This window comes from Larimichthys crocea, chromosome VI (assembly GCF_000972845.2).
Source record: "Larimichthys crocea isolate SSNF chromosome VI, L_crocea_2.0, whole genome shotgun sequence".
NCBI lineage: Eukaryota > Metazoa > Chordata > Actinopteri > Sciaenidae > Larimichthys > Larimichthys crocea.
In genome coordinates, this window is record NC_040016.1 from 2,770,070 (window position 1) to 2,787,871 (window position 17,802).

Here is a 17,802-nt window from a genome sequence, read left to right on the forward strand (position 1 = left end):
CCTTTACAACCAGTACAGTCAGGATTTCCTCCACAATAGTCATATATGGCTCTGCATAACGAAGGCAAGGCAAGTAAATGTATAAGATTCTACAACATACACGGTGTCCAGTGGTAGAGTGTTGAACATGAAGTGTGGCCCTCACCCATTATAGACAGCAATAAATTGTCCCTGCTGCGCAGAAAATGATGGCCCAATAGCTGCGCAAAAACATACAAAGCAGCATTCTTCCATGCAAGGCGGCCCCAAACAACACGCACCATTGTAAGTGACACTGCTGCATTCCTATGAGCCCCTCGACTAGAGGACGAGCATATAGAAATATGTGTCAGATCATAGTGATTTTGTGACAAGGGTTTTTATGGTTTGGATTTACATGGGTTAGTTCTCATACCTGAGACCTTTCCTCCAACATGAACCCCCATAGCAACACCCAGTCCAAAACCCAGGTTTGATGCGATGCTGAGGTATTTGTCCAAATTCGCCCTGTCCTGTCACTACCTGGGCCACAGACCCCAGGCCCAAACGCCTTGGACACACAAGAGAAGCACAACCGTGCTCAGATGATTGTTAACAAAGAAGAGCAGATTAAGATCAGTTGGTCTTAAAAGGATTGTGTAAACTACGCAGAGAAAAAAGCGTGGCCATTCAATTCACAGGTTGAGTTGTGCCATTTCAGTCAATGTGGCCAGTGAGTTCAGATTGAGTGCTTTGTTTGAACTATGGATAATGTATCTCTAAAAACTCTCTGACTCGTGAAAGAGATTTCAGTCAGAGAGAAAAAAAAAGCTGACACTGAATAACCGAAGCTATTCATTCAGGAAACAGGAAACTGCGTGTCCTCTTGCAAAAGCCTGTGTATTACTTTAGGAAATAAACCTGGTTTCCCAACTAAGCCCAGCAAGTTTGATACAAAATATAAAATGTGTGTTCTCATGCTTAGTTATATGTCATGTTCAGATGTGCTCACTGTGCCTTTCTTCCTGCTTCAAGTATAGGGTCTATTATAACAGCTGACAGACGACTTTTGTAACCTTTTCCATGTGGCTCACTGCCTGACCCATTCCTCTAGTATCACTATATTTCCTGGGTTACCCACTTGAACCCCCAATCCCCACTCACGGACTCCTTCCACGTTGACTGTGTGAAATTGTGTTTGTGGTGTTGTGTGTGTGTTGTGTGTGTGTGTGTGGCGAGAGGGGAGGCATGTTATCAGGGTCAGAACATAACATTAATAATTAATGGCATGTGTGGTTACAGATAGGATGCCACAGTGTTCAAAAAACAGGACGTCACAGAGTTATAAATATAAGAGGAATTTGGTTTGTTTAAAGTCGTTATTACAAAGAGTGCTGAGAACAAGATGGGCTTTGACATCTTTTGTAATGGATGTTTGTCTTACCATCATGACATACGTGGCAAAGGGATTCAGCAAGTCCCACACCGACAAATTCATTCTTTAGCCCAACTCTGGGTCGAGTTACATTAACGCCTTCCGTTGAGAGACCCCTGTTCTACTGACTGCACCAAGTCCTTCATTTCTCCTTCTTCTCTTCTTTACCCACTTTTGTTTGTGTTCCAATTCAGCAAAACTAGGGTTGAAGTACGGATTTCCTTGAAGAATCTCTTGAGGTGGCTCCCATGTCAAAAACAGTAGTCCACAAACAAGTCTCTTTCTGGCTATATTCCCTCTTCTCACTTCTGCTTTTCTACTCTACTCACTCTCCCTTTGTGTATGTGTTCCTCTCTGTCACACATACTCATTGGGATTTGTCCACAGTTTATAGCCTAGGCCCAACCCCCCTCCTCCCGGATATGCTCCGACACACACAGCCAGACCACTCCTCCAATAGCTGTGCATTATGCAGGACACTTGACCAATAAGGGAAGAGGTTTAAAAGTTAACATCCTGACAAAACGACACATATACATAGGAGCTTTTTCACATGGAAATATATCCAATTTAAAATCTTCATCTCCCCATAATGAATTAGTTTTGGTTTAATGATTGGTGAATGTTTTAACTTTTAACTTTTCACAGTAGCTAAGACAAAAAGCATTCGCTTAACATTATAGAGCTCATTTAAAATGTTGCCTTAGTTCTTTTTTGTGGACCGCATATTACTTCATCATGATCTGCAACATATTGACTAGTTAACAGCTAACTTACTGCGTTAAAATATTTTCACTTTAAATATCGGGAGGAATACAGATCAGTGGGGAAAAAACAATAAAAAGCAACAGACAGTATTGATTAAAATGAAAAGCTTCATTGTTACAGTCACACTTTCTGGACTCACGTCAAATCACATATGCTTACCCCATCTGGATGACTGAAGCACTTTTCATTTGCTAACACATCATTTCACCAAAGTCAAACAAAATTGATTTTTTCAGATCCCTGCTTTGGAAATTTGCTTGTCAATATTAACTGATACAGAGACTGTTCAAATATAGAAAAGGTATTCTGATGGGTGCAAAAAACAAGTGTATAGGTAGCAACTTCATGTTTTATGTACTGCTTTGACTGCATTGATTGGAGTGTTTTGAGGCTGCAGCCTCAGACCTGCATGGACTGGCTGATATGGTGATATCTTACATCAGCTTTTGTGAGGACATGTGTGTGCCCAGCCCACCAAGACCTTCGGAGCTACGCTGAAAGGATCAAAAACAGCCTTTCAGCCACTCTGCCACCTCTCCCCTCTGAACCCACCAGCACTCAGGATCTGTAAGAGGATGTGTTGCAGATCAGAATCAGAATCAGAAAAGGCTTTATTGCCAAGTACGGTTTTACAAATACGTACAACAGACTTCAACCTTTCATCCTCCAGAGGTCAGCACAGCACTGCTTTTCCTCATGCAAAAAAATAATGTGGAGTTACGTGAGTATTTACTTTGGTCTCCAAAGGAGAGATGCACATACAGGCACACAATCTACACTAAAGGCATGAGGTGTTACGTTTGTTTGTTTCCTGTTTCCTGTTTTATTTGTAGTTCCACTCTGTCTGTCTTGCCTTATTCTCTTATGTCTTGTTTCCTTTCTTTCTAACATATATTGGGACTCACCCATATTTAATAAAATTTCAATACAAAATTTATTTTCTTGTACATGGGTCAGTACTTCCTGCTTGGTCACAAGCCAGAAATGGAGAACAAACATGAGAGCAATCAAAAATATCACATCAAATGTTATTTTATGGCAGTCTCTCATGACAGCATAGATGAAATAAAACTCATATAGAATAAAAAACACTTAAAACCCTCTTTTACATACAATACCTACAGCACAGTTAACGTTTGGATCTTGATGATGTTACATATGAGTGGGGGGGTTTCAGGAAAGGACCCAATGGTAGGTGAGGGTGCACAAGAGCTTACTTTAATAACCAAAAACGTAAAAAGAAAAAAAGAACACAGGAGTAGGTTCCAAAAACCAAAGGACACAAAAATAGTTAAACCAAAAGGCAACTGGAAACCAGGCAAAAAAAAACAACAAAAGGCAAATAATCCAGAAATAACTAGCAGACAGAAACACAGGCAAGATACAAACACACAGAGAGAAGGCCTAGACACACAGAGAACACAGGGAAATCATAGCTAGACAGAGAGAACATGCCTAGACACAGAGAGGAAGACAAGAAACAAAAAAAAAACAGGTAACACTAGATAGACAGGTACGACTAATCATTTCATTCGTTTTCTCGTAAAAGTTTTCTCAAGATCCTGTTTTCACAAACAAAACAAGAAAGAAATTAAACAGAAAGAAAGAAATGCTGTACAGATTAGTAAAGAAAGGGATCAATTCTTTATCTGGACTCTCTATCTGCATCAGTGATGATCTCCACACTGTGCAGTTATTAAAGCAGTAAACAAGCTTTCTAAGTCTGTTATCATGGGAACGTAAGATCTCTCCAGGTAAGATGGAGGAGTTAACAGTGCTAACCAGGCTACAGAGGGAGTGGCTGAATGAATCACTGGGGACTCGCAGGTACTGGACAGCTTTCAACTTGTGAGAGTGGACAGCTGAAGACAGACAGGAAAGCAGGGAGAGAGGGGAAACGACACACCACAAAGGAATCATCCGTGGACCACAGGCCGGTGTCAGAGCCAGGTCGCTGCAGGAAGGACTCTTTTGTATGTGGGGAGCCCACTCTGCTTAAATCTCTGATTTAGAGATATGCGGATCATACATGCAAACTCACAAATCACATTCATTTCACATTCCTGACTATGACCTCACCACCTACTCACTCATGATCTCATTTTGTTTCTCATTATGATAATGTGTTTGAATCCTTGTGAACCGACACATTTGATGTTGTTGAGAATTTTTGTTTTTTTATTCTTTGCTTATAGTGTGCTTTTTTTAATCAAAAGGAGGGAAATGTAAGGAATGTATATGACATGATTGTATGTTCTTTTTTATATATAGCCATGTTTGATCTCAATAACATTCTAAAAAGTTCACTTAGAATATCTCTCTCATTTATGCAGGTTGTTTGTAGCAGTAGTTGTTTGATGTATTAACTTGACCTTGGTTCACACAGTCCAGCGAGCTCGTGTGAGGTTTGATAGTGATGAGCACATTTCATTGTAGCAACCTGTAACAGTTAGATAAATAAAAACTAATAATGACAAATACTCCTGGAAGTGTATAGAATCAGCGTGGGACTGCCCCACCCTGAACATATCTGCAAACTGTCTTGTGCATTTGTGAACAGTCCTTCTCTGCCCACCAAGGAATAAATGACAAAATCTTTAAGGACCAATTGATTGACTCAAGATCTTTATTTTGTATTGGTGGGTGTTTTCCAGAAAATTTCAGCAACAAACTTGGTGTCAGGAGTGGGATCTCAGGCTGATCGCTCGGGACCAGGAGAAGGTGACTGATCATCTAAGGGGGGGACTAGGGAAAACACATCTGATCGAGGAAACAGAGCTCTATACACAAGCAGTGTGTCATGACTGACATGTACGCTACAGTGAGGGCTTTTAAAATCAAGCTATGCCTGTGGGAGACGCAGATGCTGCAGGAAAACTTGAGTAATTTTCCGCACTGCCAAACAATGAAAGAGCAGGTCACTGCCGTCGTTTTCCCAACTACACAGTTTGCTGAAAAACTCGGCATACATTGGTGCTGACTTCACACAGCGATTTGCCGATTTTGAAGCCCAAAAAAGCAGGTTTGAACTGCTCAGTAATCCATTTGCAGCTGACGTGGAAAGCGCAGCATCAAACCTCCAAATGGAGCCGATTGAGCAATGTAATGACACACTGAAGGCAAAAAATGAGTCTTGGGGTGCTACAGAGTTTAATGTTTCCTCCCCGACACAATGCCCCAGCTGCGCTCCCAGGCTGCTCGAATTCTCTCTATGTTTGGCAGCACATACTTGTGTGAACAACTGTTCTCTTTGATGAAGATGAACAAAACTTCACACAGAAGTGGTCTTACTGTGTGTAATGTAGTGAGGCACATGCCCTACTGGAAGATTGTTACGAAAGTAAGAAAAGTAATGTTCCTAGCATTGCACATAACCAGTGTCTCCTGTTGTTCATTTAACCTGAACACTAAATCTACACAACAAACACCATACTGATGAACACCTTCACTAAATCCTGAGGATTTCCTCAGCTCAGAGCCTGACCCTAGACACTGATGAACTTGTATCCAAGATGAGACACCAAACATCTGGCTCAGACTAGTGAGCATCAAGAGAGAGCCAGAGCCAGAGCCCCAGTGTCCACCATGTGCACCTTGTACCGTGGAACCACCGAGACCACCCTGACCAGCTGCATCACAGCTGCACTGCATCCTGCCGGAAGACCCTGCAGTACATAGTGAGAGCACCTGAGAAGATCATCTGTGCCCCCCTTTCCCGGATTAATAATTAATAATGCGTAGGAACAAGATCCTTTTCTGTGGCCACGACTTGCTCATTGCATGGGAACGAGATGGTGTCCAGTTTTGGAGCAATCGTCAATTGTCCAGTAAATGCAGGAGAAAGGGCTGGCTCAATTCGTGGCAGTGGCAGCTAGTAGTGACACCTGCCAGTTTCTGGGGCAGCTGCCACTGACCTGCCACAGCAACTGCTGCTGTTGTGGGCATTTGTCAGTGGCAGCTGAGGCTACTACCGGAAGTTCCACTACTAGCAGAAATTATACTTTTATATTCAAGATTATAAACCTATAACTCAACTAGGATTGGGGCTGTACATTAAAACACTGTTTGACCTGATCAGGCCAGTGGCTCATGTGCGCTAAAGTTATCCTTCACTTTAGATGATAGGACATTATTGTATAAATAAAAATTTCTCACTGCAAGTGATTTAAGAATATCATTGTAATTCATCCCTAGATTAAAATAAAACGAAATCAGATCAAAATTGTCCACGTTTGTAGCTGAAGCTACTGATTCCAGAAAGAAATTTAACAATCTCACTGATGAAATGACTAACATCCAGAGGTGTCAAGTAACAAAGTACAAATACTTCATTACCTTACTTAAGTATAATTCGTGGGTATCTATACTTCACTGGAGTAATTATTTTTCAGCTGACTTTTTACTTTTACTTCTACTCCTTACAGCTTCGTTACTAGTATTTAATTTCGCCCTGGGTTTTTTTCATCGTTCAAAAATAGAGTGAATTTGATTGACTGGATGATAAGTATAAACATATACGATTCAGACACACTATTGGTTTGTATGCAATCCATCGCCCCTGCAAATCATGTCACACGCAAGCAGGGAGCTGACTGACTGTCGACTGCATAGACATATATACATAAACATATATACATAGACATATATACATATACATAGACGCCGCATTGAGCGCTGAATCGTACGTCAACGGGTCCGCCATATTGGATGTGGCAGATCTGCCCGTAAACTAATACAAGGAAATGGACTGAACTTCATAAAGCGCCTTTCTACAAAGTTCTTCAAGTTAATGCCTCTTATACACCCATTCACACACACACTAATATATCTGGGAAACAAACAGGCACCAAAAACAACGTATGTAACTTTTAAAGTGATGATTATAAATGTTTACTCCTTATGTAAGCACCAAACCAACGTATGTATTTTTCTAATGCTGAGTGTTTACAGCTACTAATGTGTGTAACACTGTTACTGTGATGATAAATATTGAAATATTTATATTTAACATTTAATCTGTGTCTATAATAACCAGATCCTGAAATGTAGATGTGACATGAGGGTTTTCTGAATAAAGAGCACTAACGTGTACATTACACGTAAACATATATATATATATATATGAACATGTACACACACACACACACACACACACACACATAAAAACGATTAATCAAAATCAGTTAAATGTCGACTGACTTTATGTCTCTGGCAGAGACTCAAGAGAACTCGAACGAAATGTCCCAGCCAAGCACCAGCGAGGAGTATCAGCCAGGATTAATCTGAGTTGTTTTGTTTTTTATCAGAATTATTATTTTTTTGATTAATCACTTGGATTAATCATTAATTTCGACAGCACTATACTGTATGGATGTCTTTTATTTTCTTTACATTACTTTTACTTTTATACTTTAAGTAGTTTTGAAGCCAGTACTTTTACACTTCTGTTTAAGTAAAAAGATTCAACTTCTACAGAAGTCTTTTTAAACCCTATCTATACTTCTACTTGGGTAATGAATGTGAATACACCTCTGCTAACATTTCTCGTGGTCAAGCAAAATTACTACGCCTAATAATCATCTCCTAAAAGTCGTGGCCACAAAATAATTTTTCCATGTTTTCCCATGTCACCAGAAGGGCTCCGTAAGAACCAGCAGACTGAGAGACAGTTTTATCCATCAGGCTGTCGGAATGCTGAACTCCCCCCTTCCTTCTTTGCCCACTGCCCCACAAACTATGGACACTGACCCGATTTAATTATGTCGTTATCTCGGGAAAACAAAGCCCCGTTTTCTCGAGATGTCGAGAAAATTCTCTCGTTATTTCAGGAAAACAAAGCCTTTAAAAATAATAATAATAATAAAAATAAAAAAATATATATATATAGCTCTGCCCCTGTGCGCATACCGGATTGCGGTAGTCCCTCAATAGATCACCAGGGCATTTATGATGAGGTTTTTCAGGCACACCTACTTTAAGTCGTTTCAGGAGTTGGCGCATGTCAGCAGCTTTCGGATTCCCGTTTTAAATGCTTGGTAGCAGACACTCAAACCGATCACTCTGTCAAAATGTTTTGGAATATACTTTGTCACCCGATCTGGGTTATTTCTACAGCGGTGCTGGCGATTGTTGTGCGCATACAGAGGAAAGGGTCTTGGGATCCTTTAGCCTGCGCGGTGCGGCTGAATGGGAAGACTGCTATTGTGACAGGAGCCAATACAGGTTGGTTAAACTTTATTCTTCATTCCTATGTGAAGGGTGCAATACTAATCCGAGACTGTGGCAGGCTTTGTTTAAAGTAATTTCCCTTTGGCAGTTATAGGAAAGCGTTTATGATCATATCTCATCTCTAAAAGAGTAGAGCAGCTTATGATTAGTTAATTAAGAAATAAGTGAGGACTGAATCAGAGACAGCTTGATCATTGTTTGTTGTCCTTTTCTAATATTTCTTAATGTAGTACTCTATAGTAGACAATGATGACTTAGAGATCAGACTGGGAGATCCTTTATTAATTCGTTTTTTAGGTTATTAGCCAGCAGGCTTATTTCCATTGTGGTTTTCCAGTGTGCAAGTTCCTGACCCCAACTTTACGGACAGCATAGAGTACAAATACTACTACTACAAAAATGTACTTCTATCTGAAAACATAGTAGTCATGTGTGGTCTGTACCTGATGAGCAGTTAAAGGGTTTAATCCAGACTTGACAACCTTGTTATGTTTCCAACTCTGTAATAAAAAATAGTTAAATTCATCGTATCATTCCCTTAATTATAGTTTGATGTTAAAGTTACTTAAGACACTTTAGCAGTTTGAAAGGAAGTTTGAGTCAAATCTATTGCATGCGTCTTCTGCCTTAGCTTATCTTCATTTTTTCAAACTAAAGGTGAAGCATCGACATGTAATTACAGAAAAGACAACAAAAATAAAATACTGCACTACATTATTAAGAACATTTTATTTCACCAGATGGTGTAAAGTCACATTGTAGTGTTGTTTTGACCTTTAAACCTAAACTGGATCTGCAATTATCTTCAAACACTACACTTCCTGTTCACTCCCTGTTCCTTTCCTTCCTATATCTTCGCAACAAGCAACCACGCCACTGCTCTGCAGACATCGATCAATAAATACATAATCAGTTTCCATAGGCACTGTGTAAGATGTGGTTACCCAGTACCATATGTTCTGTTTTCTGCTTCCAGTTTACCTTTTCAATTTCATCTAAGCAATACACACCTAGAAATGGACTGAGGCTATTTCATTTGAACATTAAAGGGTTGCCAACAGGAGTATGTGAATATTTTTTTTGGTCTCTTGGACTCTTATACTGGTAGCATCCACCTGATTAACATCAGAAACCTGGCTAATGAAAGACATTGGCGATGTTGAGACATACTTTGTTCATTTTAAATTGTATTACACTCATCTCCAATTTGACTGTGTAGAAATAGCAGCCAACTGATTTGTGCTTTGTTAGAAAATTAATGGACAAGAACAACTTGGATCCCTTAATGGCCATCTGTGTCTGTTAATCATTATGTGTTATCCCATTTCATCGTGCATAATCCCCTGTGTTTAAAAACTGGCTCATCAGACCATCACAAACACACGGTAGACACAAAACTCCACAAAACAAAGACTGAGATTTGAAAGTTGTTGTGAGACAGTGTCTCACTGTCCTGCGCCAGGTCTTGTGGCAGTGTTAGACACCTGAAATTAGTAACTTTCACATATTTTTGTACTAATATGTTAATATGATTATGACTTTTGTGCCACATGCCTCAACTAGGAACTAAAAACAACTTAGTTTTTCTGATTTACTGTAAAATAAATTCAGCACATGAGCATTACATCTTCATTGTAATTGTGTTTTCTCCATTTGAAAAAAAGAAACCTGCTTGTTGCTACCTGTGTGCCATTTTTGTTATCAAGTAGAAAAAACAACGTTTTGCTCTCTTCCACTCTGTTAGGGATTGGGAAGTTCATTGCCATGGACTTTGCACGTCGCGGGGCTCGCGTTATCCTGGCCTGTCGAAGCAAATCTAGGGGGACAGCAGCACTTGAGGAAATCAAGAAGAAAACAGGGAACTCTGACGTTCACCTGCGTATTGTGGACCTGTCTTCTCTGGGCTCTGTCAGGGAATTTGCTAAGGGGATTCTTGAAGAAGAGAAAGCGCTCCACATCCTAGTCAACAATGCTGCAGTTTCCGGTGATACAACTTTTTACAGCTGCATAATGCGCAGTTTTGTGTTTTGGGGAATGAAACACATATAAACACCCCAAGGAAAGCATTCAGTTAGTATTTCAACATCTGCGCACATCTGGAAGCAAAAAGCATGAATTGCCTCCCTCTGTGTGTTTATATGGCGGTATGTTTTGCACATTGATACACTGTGTTCTTAACTGGAATGAATAAAAAATAATAGACAATCTGTGACGCAGCATCAGAAAATTGGCCCTGATGACTTTAAAGTATTTGTTTGTCTTAGACCAAACTCAGCTTCCTCTGGAGCAGCAGGAGACATTACACAACAAAAATAACTGTGTGTGTGAAGTGATACAGAGAAAGGATAAATGCCATGGTTAGTTGTAATGGTGAGAGAGTGCATTCTGTCTGTGTGAAGTACTGTAGTACCGTATTGTGTTTGCAATGTCTGTTTGTAATTTGCATTTATGCATCTAATCTAATGGCAAATCACATCCTATCAGGTTTACCCAGGCAGATAACCAAAGATGGGTTAGATGCTTCTTTTGCCACAAACCACCTGGGACCATTTCTTCTCACCAACTTGCTGCTGGGTAAGAATCTTTCATTTCATTTCAGATATGAAATGATGATTACCATGACAAAGGAAATATTTCTCTTATTCTCATCTCTCTCTTTGCATGTCTCAATGTTTCATTTCCAGACCTAGTGAAGCGCTCAGCTCCGTCACGTATTGTCACCGTCAGCTCAATGAACCACAAGAAGGGTGAAGTGGACTTCTCTCATTTTCATGGCGAGAATCTCACCTATCACATGGATATCGTCTACAACCACACCAAGCTTCACAACATCATCTGTACCAATGAGCTAGCACGCAGGCTACAAGGGACAGGTAGGCTAAAATCCAGATTTTTATGATTATCACCCATTCTTATAGATAATACATGCTTTCCTATTAAATAAGTGGTGCAGAAGATGTATGGCAATGCAAATAAAAAGCAATGACAATAGATGGATCAAACGTAGATCAGTAAACTTGACATCTTGGGATCAGTAACAGTAACCAAAGAAAAGGAAACCAAAAACTTCCCTTTTGGTCATCATGAGTCATTTTATATCCTGGATGTTGTAATACATTGCTCATATCTCTGCCCTGTCTCCAAAGAGGATGCAGATGTGGGCAATCTGGGGTTCTAGACTAATCGAGGTTCAAAGCACTGGAGCTAAATTAAATATATCCCTTTATCAGATCAGAAAAAAGCAAAGGAATGCCTGCTTTCAACACCCTGTTGTCTGACTGGCATTTGCTCAGAGCTTCACTGTAACTCTGTTTCTATCTATACCCTGAATGACTGTGTTTGTGTGTCATGTAGGTGTCACCGCAAACTCTGTGCACCCTGGTGTTGTCATGACAGAAGTCATGAGACACTATCCACGTACCATTCGTTATATTTTCAACCTCATTGGATTTTTCTTTTTCAAGGTGAGAACATTGTTGCATTTTACAATTCAGTCACAGTCGATATTTTTCCACTGTCATGTTGTCATGCTTTGCAGCTGTCCAAGTCAAATGTTACCTAACTGTTACCTAAAAACGCTCACCCAGTTTACTGGGTTCACACATCACACGCATCACACCACACTTGAACAAGAGAGACAGATGCCAGAAAGCCAAGACTCAAATATTATGTTCCCTCAACTAGGGACACTGGAATTGCTGTGTGTGTGTGTGACCATGATGCAGCAACAGGCGGAAGCATTATGTTCAATTGTTTGCAGTAAAGATATGTTGTTTTAATGATTATCTTTGTACAACGGAACACAAGCTCAATGTGCAAACCAGATCACTATCTAAAAAATGCAGGAAAACAAGTTAAAGTATTACCAAGTGTTCTAGAGCTCAGTGGTGGTGGGAAGCTGAGATTATGAATCAAATGGGCAATTTGTGCAAGCAATTAGAGTTGAAGAATTCTTTTGTTGTTCGGAACAGGGCTGGTTTGTTGTTTGGATTTTTGCTCTGGATTTAGAATTTAGGAACAATAATTATGAGGTTAAAGTGCTGGTTCTCAGCTTTAATTCAAGCATGTTTACAGTATCAGGTGAACACACTCTCTCTCTCTCGCTTTCTCTCTCTGCTATTCATTTATTTATAGTATGTCCCTTGGGGTACACATACGGTCCACAAAATGTACGTTACAAGGCATCAATCTACTCATGATACATTTTCGTTTTCTCTGCATTTCTATCCATTCTATCGTTTGTCATTTTAACAAACACATTTTCAACGATGTAGTATTCAAAACTCTTGAATGACTCACTCTCAGGGGCTTTAGTCTGACTGCACAGACTGTGTAAGAAAGTCATACTGTACTGACAGATGCACGCATTGTTGGTTCTGATCTTTTTGTTGGATTCAACAGCAAATAAAATTTATGGAATAATACTAGCCCTATCCCAAAGATATCTTCCAGATATTTAGCTGTGTACTTATCTTCCAGATATTTAGCTTGGGCAAACAAGCGAGTTTGTTTAAATCATGCCTGGCTGCTTGTGTGTGTTTCTTGGCATGTCACACACAATAATAATTAATAATAGTAATTATCCAGAACTTTCAGCTTTAAGCTTTTTGTGCCCCCCTTTTGTGCCCTCTCACCCTGTCTTACCTTACTGGCCTAGTTTCGCAAAATAAAATCTCCAAGTGTTATCCTAATCCAAATATTAGCCTAATATTATAGCTGAATACATAAAAAAAAGTTCTGCCCTAAGACATTTATTTATTCCTGACTCTGGGCCTCTCTTTAACCAAATAACACACATGCTCTATGACATTCTATGTGACCTAACATAAACCTTCTGATAACTAATGTAATTTTTCCCTTCCATTCACTGAGCTCCCCCTGAAGCCCCTCTTTGGGAGGCTACCCACTTTCCTGGAATCTACTGCTAACAGAGTCGTGCAATGTGTTAGGACTCAGCTTTTACTTCATCACAAGTGTGGCACATGTAACCAATTTAAAACACATCACCAGTTTTGTGTGTCAGGTCTTTTCTTCCCTTTCTTTCTTCTCAGAATTCAAACTCATGACCTTGCATGCATGTACATCTCATACACATTTATCTGTAGATAGATAGATTAAACTAGTTGAACTGGTTAAACTGGATAGGGCAGACATTCCCTGCGATATCTATCGTTTTTTTGTTGACTGTACTCTCATTTCTCTTTTTCACTGTCCTTGTCTCCCACTCAGACTCCAGAGGAGGGTGCTGTCAGCTCAATCTACTGTGCAGTAGCAGAAGAAATGGAGGGCATAACTGGGAAGTATTTTGACAGCGACTGCTCCCTGGTTCTTCCCGCCCCTTTAGCTCGAGACACTGCACTCGCGGTCAAGGACTTTGAGATCTGCGAGAGAGTGACATCAAAGCTCTGAAAGAACTATGATAACACAAAAGGGGTCAAATTCCACTGACTTACTACACTTCTTGAAAGAACAGTTCTGACATATTACTTTACTCTCGTTTCTGAATGCTTTTCTATTGGTATTTTAAAGGGATGTGTTTTTTTGTGTGTTTTTTTAAAAGGAATTAAATCCTGTCTTGAATATTTGTAAAATGACCCCTACCTGCATTTGTGTGAACAACAGGACAAATACGGTTAATAGTTTAATATTAAAAACTCACTATCATCCGTGAAAATGGTCGATATGTTTCCCTCTCTGTAAGAAAGGCCTGTTACTTTCATTATTGTCTGTGAATGAGTGAAATGAAAGACTTTCCTTAGAGAGATGCTGACACCATGTGGCCACCCCAAGCTGACAACAGAAGCTCCATTAAGTGACACAATCAATTCCCTTTATTGATTCATTAAAACAGAATAAAATATTTAAGCATTCAGTCCTTTTAAAGAATTTGTACAGCGTTGATCCTCTCCTGTCTTCGCCCTCACTACTTGGCTGCAGAGACAGAGATAGTGAGAGAACAGTACGGTTACCAAATATCATTTTTAATCATAGCACTATCACTTTTATGTATGTCTACTAATCACCATCACAAGGCCATGGTGCAGCATTTTTTAAACAAATGTGTCTCGCTACATATTCCACCCACTCAAATACTTGTACCTTTCTGATGTTCCTCCACTATTTCATGGATGATCTCTTCGAGAACTGGAGCCACTTGATCCAGCTGTTTGGGTGAAAGACGGATGGCAATCTCCACTGTTTTATCCTGTAGACACAAAAGAAGTGGTTATGGCTTGTATTTAATGATGCCAAAAATAGCTATGAAAATAGCAACTCTGTGTGCGTGTGCGCGCGCACTCACAGGATTTCCACCATGTTCCACCTGAGGAAGCTGTTGGACTGTAACCTCTTCAAACTGACCATCTTCTGATCGAGGCTCCATGTCCTTTCTACCTTCCCGCTCCTGCTGCACAGACACACAAACACAAAACACACATAATTATACAAAAATGTAAAAACTAAAACAATACAGAATGGACTAGTGAAACCTCCAACTATTCTAGTAGTATGCCACAATACTGTCATCCACCCCTTATCAATAAACCCTTTCGTTTCCAGGGCCACAGACAGTTTATCAGCTTCTGAGACAGATTTGGCACCGTGGACGACCTCTGCTTGGGCTTTGTTTTGTTATTTACTATCATTGTTATTTAGTATCATAAGAGAGATAAAATGGTGAACATAATGGTGAACGACTCACATTTGAAAAATTAATTAATGTTTTGGGGGTTTTCTTTTTGCAACGTTGGCTGCAACTAACAATTAGTTTCATTATCTATTCATACACCAGTTATTTTCTCAATTAAAAAAAGAAAAATGCCTACTATATACTTTTTTTTAAACCCTATTTTATGTCATCAAGACACACCACACCCTCAAAATATTCAATTAACTACAACCATAAATAAAGAAAAAGGTAACTGAGAAGCTGGAACAAAGAAAAGTTTTTTCTTGAAAAATGATTTGATAATCAAAATGTTTTCTGATTATTTCAGATCTTTAACAGTGGAAATCACGTTACACAATCAAACGGATGCTCATCCAATAAAGTCACTGGATGATATAAAGTAAGAGAAAACTCTAAGGAGAGTTCATTGTTAATATTATCACATTGACATAACACATTAAACTGTTACAAACTCTACTTCTGCACACTGTCCAATCAAACACGAGCTGTGTACCTTCATCAGCTTCATCTCTTTTGGGCTGAAGAAGGTGATGTGTCCCTCTGTCCTCTCTGCCAGCAGCGCCACCAGGCACACCAGCACCACACAACCAGCCACTGCTCCGCGCATGCTCATTCTGCTCTTTCCTGGACATATACACACATACATGTTGTACATAGGTATACATACACAACAGCATAGACTCATACAAACATACAGCCCAGTCAGTCAGTCAGTCAGTCAATGTACACAGGAGGGGTGAGTAGCACTGAGGCCATGACAACTTACTGAAATTTTTAGAAGTGGGAAAGAGAAGAAATAGTCGAAATAGGTCAACATAGAAGATTTGGCATGAAGTGCAGGGTTTGTGTGTGTGTCTGTGTGCTAGAAACAATGACTAAGTTTACAGGAAGGACACAGAGGATCTAATGTCATTATGCAAGGGAAGGGAAGGTTGACAAATAGACAGACAGAAAAGGAGTGAGGTGGGAGGACGGGGGAGAAGCATGGAAGAAACAAATTGCTCCACTGACAAATAAGATAAGAGGCTGGACTTACTTACAACAGCAAGACAGCTCTGTGGACAAATGTTACAAGAATGCAGACGGGACGTCAAAGAGGGGAAAGACATGAGTAACAGAGACAGAGGGAGAGACAGAGAAGCAGAAGGACCCATATGTTACTCACGTGCTGTGTCAGCGTTGGTCAGTTGCTGAAGGAAGTGTGCTTTAAGATGAGCAGAGCTCCACCGGTCTGAGCGTGTGCTTGTCCCAGTCAGCCTTTATATCAAGCCCTCTCCTGATCCCTGAGCTTTTTACTGTCCTCCCTCACATCCGCTCCTCAACAGGCTCCTTCAAGCACTCTCCTCCATGCTCCTGGAAACACACTTATTACTCAGGAATCTGGGTTTTTATTAGGGTAGTAAGCTCACTATGCTGTATGTATGTATGCAGGCCCCTTGACAAGACTGACAAAATGACACTTTGATGTGCAACCCTGTGTTGGTTCCATATTATTACATGATGCATATGTTCTAAAAATACTGACTAAGTTTGATGTGATTATTTGTAGATTTGGAACACAGAGAATCACTATTCCTACCCATTTTATAAAAATAAACACATTTGTAGTCATGTAACCTTCAAGCATACCTGTCTTAAAATAGACCTAAGGCTAACTGAGAAGCAGTCTGTATCGCCAAGTTAAACCCTGACAAAGATTTTTGTGGTTAATGTACTGGACTTCGAGTGTTTGTGCATGTGTGTTTAGCAGCCAAGAGACAATCTGTCCAAGAGGTCAGTCATAAATTCTCTGCTCTAAACTATGATCCAACACAATGTGACATTTATGACCTGTTGGTAACTTATACTTTTGTGCAAACAGACCCACATGCATCCGTTCCTCGGAAACCCTGTGACTCTGAAGACCTTTATTGATGCTTTTTTCCTAAATATGACACTTAACCATTCTCACAGGCTGCTGTCAGAATACTGTGCAGGAGTGGACAATTAAAATATTGCCATGTTGTATCTGGTTTATTGCGATTTATGTGCGCAGGTACAGCGTTGTGTCTCACATAGCACTTCTTATGACACCAGCATCACGCACAAACTCTTGTTACACATTTTCCATCTCGTAAGGTTAGGCTTTTTATAACATGTTGTGTTCGGTCCAGTGAAGTAGTATTTTCACATCACATACTGTAAGGAAAGGATAGAAGCAAGTAGTTCAATCAGCACTTTGACACTTTGACTATAGTCAGTGTTTTATTTCAAACCCTGTGTGTACAGAGCCAAAATCACTGCAAATGTGGCATTTCCTGTACTGACTGTGGACTGCATTTGCATTCCCCCTTTAAAAGGAAAAGCCAACATTTTATATTTTTCTCACTATTTATTGTCCCATAAAAAGACAAAACCCAACAATGAATTGAATTAGCCAAAGCATAGATGAAGCAAGCTGAAACAATTAGTCGATTAAGTGATTAGTTGATGAACATTAATCTGCGACTGTTGTGACAACTGATTACAGAAGTAACTTTTCATGTAAAAATGTCAAAAATTCACTTGATCCGTCTTCAAAATTTTTGGAAAATCCTTTCATGACTTTGTTTGCCATGATAACAAATTGAATGTCTTTTGATTATGATTCTTTTATGATTCTTATTTTCTGGTGATATATATATATATATAATATATAATAGAGATATATATAATAATATATATATAATATATACCACACACACCA

The 17,802-nt window shown here is 39.6% G+C and overlaps 1 protein-coding gene across 1 annotated transcript; it reads left to right on the top strand.

Annotated features, from left to right (window-relative positions):
- Window positions 1-8,103: 8,103 nt before the first annotated feature.
- On the top strand, window positions 8,104-14,174 carry zgc:64106 (retinol dehydrogenase 11). Its single transcript, XM_010743285.3, has 6 exons — window positions 8,104-8,383; window positions 10,134-10,373; window positions 10,874-10,963; window positions 11,074-11,262; window positions 11,744-11,853; window positions 13,619-14,174. Exons 1-6 carry the CDS (start codon window positions 8,230-8,232, stop codon window positions 13,796-13,798), a joined length of 963 nt encoding a protein of 320 aa, XP_010741587.2. The 5' UTR covers window positions 8,104-8,229; the 3' UTR covers window positions 13,799-14,174.
- Window positions 14,175-17,802: the final 3,628 nt, after the last annotated feature.